We start from the raw sequence: 6626 nt of genomic DNA, 5'->3' as shown, positions 1-6626 counted from the left end.
CATATAAAAGATCCGTCACACGAATACGACCCGTGCAACGGTTGCATACAAGTGTTTGCCATAAATAAATGGTTTTTTTGTTGATATTGATAGAAAATTGAAGTAGCTTATTTGTCTTTTATTTTTTTATCTTTTACATGAAAATGATTATTCGGTTTATTTTAATTTTAAAAAGAAAAACAAATAAATGAATGGAGCCCTTGTCAAAACAATTAAGCATAGAAATCTAATCTAAGTTGGAGGAGCTGTGAAGGATGCCGTTGGGCAAGTACTACTGCGACTACTGCGATAAGGAATTCCAAGACACCCCTACGGCGCGGCGGCGCCACCTCCAGGGCATTCAGCACCAGAGAGCCAAAGCTGCCTGGTACTCTCCCCAAAGTACGTTTTCTCTGTTTCTGCCTGCTACCATCGTTCAATTTCAAAACCACCACCTTATCATATCCCTTTTTTCTTTTCTATATCGTCTTCAGATTTAAATCGAATTCATGAGCCCGAGTCTTTTGGTAAAGGAGTTTGCAATCGATTTGTTAGTACGGTGGGTTTTCTTTTTTATTTTTATTTTATTTTTTTTAATTCTCTTAGAATTCAGGAAATTTATTTGATTTGATGAAAACGTGTTCTTTACACTGTTTTTGGACTTCGTATATTAATGAGGAAGATGCAGTGGGAGACGCACACTTTCTTTGTTTTAAGCTTATGTTTTGCTGCTGGATAAGGCTAATTTTCATACTGTAAGCCACATTAACTAGGCACCTATATTCATTTGTCTGGATCTAGTGGGAGTATAATATGGAAACCATACAGATTTTTGACTGATATATGAACCTCGAGCCTTGTCTAAGATGAATATCTTACCGGGAATAACATCCAGTATTCCAATTATTATGCACTAATAAAAAGATCTGTTGATTGATGTTCAGAATAATTTCCTCTCTTGGATTCATGGCTTGTACATTCTAAGAAAACTTTACTTTTCGTGTGCTCGTGCTCAATTAACACAATCATTGGCAAAGTTAATCAAATTCCTGGGTTCTGGAAGATGAGAGCATCAATAAATAGATAAGCTGAATCTTCATAAGTTGTGAAAATTTTTCGGAGGCTACTGTGACACGGTTACATTCGTTATTTTTTTTTTATCTTTATGTTTTTTTTTTCTCTGGGTTTCAAGGGTTCGTGCCAAAATGGAGATTCTTGCAAATACTATCATCCCAAGGATGTGGCCGCCACAAACATTCAAGGAATAGCAGGTGATGATGCACTTTTTTTACTAGTTTTCTTTTCCTTTTTAAGTTGATACTAGTAGAGTTTCACTTTGTGAATTCATTTCCAATTTTCAGGAACAAATATTGTCACTAATGTGCAGTCATTTACTGGAAAGTTTACTACTTCCTCCCTTTTATTTGTGTCCTGCACTTGAGTTGATGTCGAGTTAATAGGGCGAGCCATTTCAATATGATATGCTGATATGCCATTTCCCATTATAGGTGTATATGGAAGTCAACTTGGAACTACCTTGGGAAACCTACCTCCATCATTGTGTCCACCTCCTGAGGGTGGATATCCGCCGCTGCCTTTCATCGACTGGGGATAGCTTACCACCAGCACATGCAGAACTTTTAGAATTGTGCTTGCTATTGTAGACACACACAATACACAACACAGATGCATACATGGTTAAGAATCGTTTAGACACGAAATCTCTTATTCAAATAAAAGTGTATCCTATGTGTTGAATGAAACCAAAGGGACTTGTATATATTAGGGATGAGATTTTTGGCTTAAAAGGATTGGCTCTGGCAAGTTAAAAGACTATTAATCTATGAGGTTTTTTTTTTTTTTTTTTTTTTTTTGAACCAAGGGCGGGTTGTGGGTTTAGAACCTTGACCTCTCCAGAATTTGATGATCATTGGCATCCATGAGTCATGTTAATGGTATATAGTCATTGTCGCAGAAGACAACAAATATATATATATATATATATATATATATATATATGATTGAACATGTGACATAGTGCGACCAAAATACTGTCTAACTACAGACTATGCAAAGTAAAAAAACAAAACTTGGACCACATTTTGTCCCCCGTTTCTGCCATGGATAGTTTGATACCATAGATTCAAAATTATTGGTTTTGATCGGATTTTATTTTATTTTATTCTTATCTTTGGGGTGACGACAGTAAACATCATTCCAATGGAGCATTTGGGAGTGTCTATACTTCGGCTTTGGTTTAAACAGCAAAATCTTTTCCACTTTCGCCTCGAGGATTTTACTTTTATCTTTAATACAATATACAAAATATTAATGACGACCACATAATTTTGATTTTTGAGTAAATATAAATATTAGGTATAATTCATGTACACACACAAGTGGATTTTACCCCTTCTCAGTACTTTGGTAAGATGCAATATTTTACACACGAACCAAAAGATACATTAAAGAAAAAATAAATAAAAAAGAATTCATCAAACTCGAAAAACGTCAACAAAATAGAGTATATATTATTTATAACTTGATCGAATAGTAAACCACCGCATTGCCATAAATATATATACATCGATATATATCCATCACCTTCACAATGATAGAACACCACGATGCTCAGATTACTCCAATGATGCAATTACCTCCAACAACGAAGCAGCAAACTGCATTTGTGTCTCTTCGTCAATGGTTAAGAAGAGAGGAACGTGCACAAATATCGATTTAATTCCATTCAGCTCCGCAAAACGCAGCGAATGATAGTATACATAGTTGCAAACAAACCGACCAGCATCATCCGAAGTCATCACTTCATAACCCATCTTCGTCAAGGACTTCGTAATATCCTCAACCGGAAGTGAGGTCTGCATTTTAAAATTAGAGGCTTTGTGATATAAGTTAAGTTTTACACTAACATGACCACATGGAAACCAGGTAAAGAGAGAAGGTTTCAAGGGCGGTAAAAGCTGGTTGTGTTATTTGTAATTTTGTCTCAAATGATGTTTTATCCTCCCATCATAATTCATAGTTCGCTATATTTTCAACTAATTTTCCTTTTTCTATGTGTATAATAATAAAGTATAAACACATGATTGTGTACTCCCAGAGTTCATCAATGATCAATGTCTCCAACACTTTAACCAGCTAAGAAAGGCCTTATCCTTTTCCACATTCAACAACTGAGCCTAAAGTAAAAACTAACATAAGCATCATATGTATACATACCTTTCGTATCCGTGAAACCCCACCATCCGCAGGAACGATGGGAACTTTCTGCAATAAGTAAGATCATTGTTATATAAAACTAGTTATCCTGATATATGATTGGAGAGAATTAATTAGCCCATCCGACCTGAGGCTTCCATCCCATCTCATCTGGACAACGGAAGGTGGCTTCATTGACAGCTTGATGCTCTAGAGCGAATTTTGTGGCTCCGCTGTTTACTCCAAAATGGACCTGAATTATGGACATAAGGAAGAGAAATCAGACAACACTATAAAAAATGACAAGAAGTTTCATTCTATTCACGCAGTGCGAAAAATTTTAATCATAAAACATCTAGCATATTTGTAAAGATGTTTTGACAGTGAACTAGAATTTAAATTGACAACAGACTTAGAGAATTGCCTGTAGAATTAACAAAAATAAATTATAAGCAATAAATGTGATAGAATTTGACAGTGCCAATTTATAATTTGAACACATACATGATGTTTTGCATGACTATAGAAATATGTTGCCAGGGTTAAGTCTCTCGAATGGAAAGATAGATCCATTTAACACAAAGAATAGTTGGGTTCAATATCAGTATGCCTCACAGCATTTGTCGGAAAAACAAGACAAATTCAAGTTAAGAGTAAGAAGCAAAAGAGCAGCATACCCAGATAACCCTGCTCGAACTGGACACTGTGTTATCCTTGCTCACCGAAGATTGCAACGTTTGGTACAAAGGAACAACAGCTCCTTGCCCTGCAGTTTCAAGAATTGTGCAACTACCGATGATCAGCGCATTTGATACACCCCTTTTGTTCAGATAACTTTGGAGGTTGTTAACAATTGTTTCGGTCGGATTTTCTGCAACCCCATGAAACTTTTTAAATCCGGTCACATGAATTGTTATAGGCGAAGTAGGTCCTTCAGATCCCATCTACTGAGAATCCAGGTAATAAATCAATGTTAAAGCATGAAATTCTCTAACTCGATCCACATCCCATAAAACAACAAAGATTATGACAGAACAGTACAATATTATATAGCTCAAACTATTGAGATTAAGATTGGTAGAGAAAGAACGATGGAGAAGGAATGATCATCTTCTCTGTATCTTAAAAGTATGAAAATAAAAGAGTATACAAGCTATTTATATGAGAAAATAATAAATACGTAATGAACTAAGTAACTGCTCCATTTAGCATAACTAATAAGCTAACTGGACTTTAACCAACTAGGAATTAATAGTAAAACAAACTCATAGAAATAACAGCACAACAATGAGAAAACATATCCCCCATGGAGTCAAGTGCCCCAAACAAGTGATGAAATTGAACAAAATTTCGTGAAGTCCTTGATCCACAGAAACCAAATGACTCATAACCAAAACCTGGCTATCCAAAAAAATTTAAATTTGTGAAAAGAATGTATTTTGCTTGAAGATGAGATCATTTATTTTCAAACTTTGAGCTGACAATTTCATGATTTCCATTCTGTCATTGAACCTAGCATTGAGTTCAAACTTTAGTATTGAATACCAAAAATCTAAAAACTTAACAAAATCTCCGAACCCAGAAGGCAGAACAAAAACACAGAGAGTGAAGAACTCTAGAAAAGACTCGAGAGTCGAGATGATAGACATTTCAGTGCGACGAAATAAACCCACACCTCCAAAACCTCGATCAAGATCAATCAAGCCCAAAATTTTGATCATCTTAAATCTTAAGCGCCACAGAAAATAAAAACTCCAAATCCAGAATCAAACATACCGCAATAAACCCACAGCAAAGGTTATCGAGACTTTCAGTAGATGGTGAAAAGACGCACCGATCTACAACTTCCCATTAACAATTAAGTTAGAGAAACCAACTTTATATATAAAATCAGGTAAGAATGAAGCAAAAGACGATACTTTTAATGAATATACTCACCGAATAGCCAAAACAAAGATGCAAAAAGAAACCGAAACGACTCAAACACTACCTTATCTACACAATCGATCAGCAATAGTTATTTGATTAGCAATAATTCTTGATATTTTATTATTATTAGATTAGAGAAGAAAAGGGAGCAAAAGAAGATGGGAAACAAAAGAAAATCGGATAAAGATTGGTGGTATGGTGGGGTCGTTTTCATTTTTCAAACAAGAAGCAATAAATAACAACTCCTTTTTGTATTTTATACCAAACTAATCATAATATAATATATCGTTCATAATAAACTTATTCTAATTTAAGATATTATATCCCCCCTAAAATATGTTTTTTTTTCTAAAAAAAAAAAAGTATGTTAAGATGTATAAAAACGGGAAATTCTATGCTCCTCTAGGAGGAGTACTCCCTCTATGTCCAATGAATGACAAGTGTCCCCGTTTTGCTTTTTTATTTTTTAATTTTTTGTCCTCTTTGTTCAGTTTTTTTTTTCCTTTTTGTTTTTATAGTTTTCTTTGATCTTGGTTCTTTTTATTTTATCTATGTTTAGACATTAAGTTGATTTTTTTTTCCCTTATCATTTAATACATAAATTACGATGATAAAAATAAAAATATCCATAAAAAGCTACGTTGTTATTTCAAATTTTGAATTTTTTTATTAAATTAAAAATGCTAATATACGTTATCAAAAAAACTAATTTTCAAATTAGAGTTTGTAATGAAATTTTAACTAAAATACTCATTATACTCATTATCTCTTTTAACTCATATTTAATTATGGGTAAAATGTGTACGCTATTTATATTTTATCAAAACATTAATTTGAATAGTTTGTATTAATTATGTCATTTGTAAAATTTGATACACACACGCATATATATATATATATATATATATATATATATATATATATATACACGATTTATGCACCAAACTTTTTTTTCAAGTTTTATCATTTTTTAGTTTAAATTTTAGCATTTACAGTTGAATTCTCATTAGTAAATATTAATGATTAAATATTGAAAGGAAAAAAATTCAAATTTATAAAAAAAAAAATTAGTAAATAAAGAGAAAAAATAAAAACAAATCAAATGTTTCTGTCTAAAAAAATTAAATAAAAATAACAAGATCAAATGAAACCATAAAAACAAAAGGAAAAAAACTGAACGAAGAGGGGAAAAAAAAAACAAAATGGACACATGTCATTCGTTGAGCATAGGGGGAGTACTCCTCCGGAGGAGCATAGAATTTCCCTATAAAAACCACCCGCTTCTTGGCCAATGGGTTTATACTTTATATGCTGGAGGTTTCAGGCTTTGAAATCCTTATAAAATCTTCTCCCGAATATATATATATATATATATATATATATAAAATTAATTAATTAAATATCATCAAGGAATTTTTTTTTTTTTAAAAGTAATTTAACTTTATGTTTTAACTCTTAAAAACACTATTTACATATGTGTGTCTATGCATATAATCATTTTA

The 6626-nt window shown here is 32.7% G+C and overlaps 2 protein-coding genes across 8 annotated transcripts; one reads left to right on the top strand and one right to left on the bottom strand.

The window, feature by feature from the left end:
- Positions 1-204: 204 nt before the first annotated feature.
- Positions 205-1831, top strand: LOC140883900 (zinc finger CCCH domain-containing protein 3). 2 transcript variants are annotated; one of them, XM_073290519.1, is made up of 5 exons: positions 205-381; positions 474-538; positions 1172-1250; positions 1341-1377; positions 1489-1831. In XM_073290519.1, the coding sequence occupies exons 1-5, from the start codon at positions 255-257 to the stop codon at positions 1592-1594; spliced, it is 414 nt and encodes a 137-aa protein (XP_073146620.1). In that variant the 5' UTR covers positions 205-254; the 3' UTR covers positions 1595-1831. The 2 variants fall into 2 exon arrangements, with proteins under 2 accessions (XP_073146620.1, XP_073146621.1); XM_073290520.1 differs by lacking the exon at positions 1341-1377 and having other exon boundaries at positions 1488-1831.
- A 480-nt stretch (positions 1832-2311) lies between these two features.
- On the bottom strand, positions 2312-5326 carry LOC140881902 (uncharacterized). Of its 6 annotated transcripts, none has more exons than XM_073287558.1 (6): positions 5134-5287; positions 4972-5033; positions 3873-4142; positions 3344-3448; positions 3217-3264; positions 2312-2855 (listed from the first exon to the last, which is right to left on the bottom strand). In XM_073287558.1, the coding sequence occupies exons 3-6, from the start codon at positions 4137-4139 to the stop codon at positions 2616-2618; spliced, it is 660 nt and encodes a 219-aa protein (XP_073143659.1). In that variant the 5' UTR covers positions 4140-4142; positions 4972-5033; positions 5134-5287; the 3' UTR covers positions 2312-2615. The 6 variants fall into 6 exon arrangements, with proteins under 6 accessions (XP_073143659.1, XP_073143661.1, XP_073143662.1 ...); XM_073287560.1 differs by having other exon boundaries at positions 3873-4139; XM_073287561.1 differs by having other exon boundaries at positions 3873-4139; positions 4972-5039; positions 5134-5277.
- Between the last annotated feature and the right edge of the window lie 1300 nt (positions 5327-6626).

This window comes from Henckelia pumila, chromosome 2 (assembly GCF_033568475.1).
Source record: "Henckelia pumila isolate YLH828 chromosome 2, ASM3356847v2, whole genome shotgun sequence".
Taxonomy (NCBI): domain Eukaryota; kingdom Viridiplantae; phylum Streptophyta; class Magnoliopsida; order Lamiales; family Gesneriaceae; genus Henckelia; species Henckelia pumila.
The sequence above is the reverse complement of the archived record's forward strand: the minus strand, read 5'-3'. Positions and strand labels throughout refer to the sequence as shown.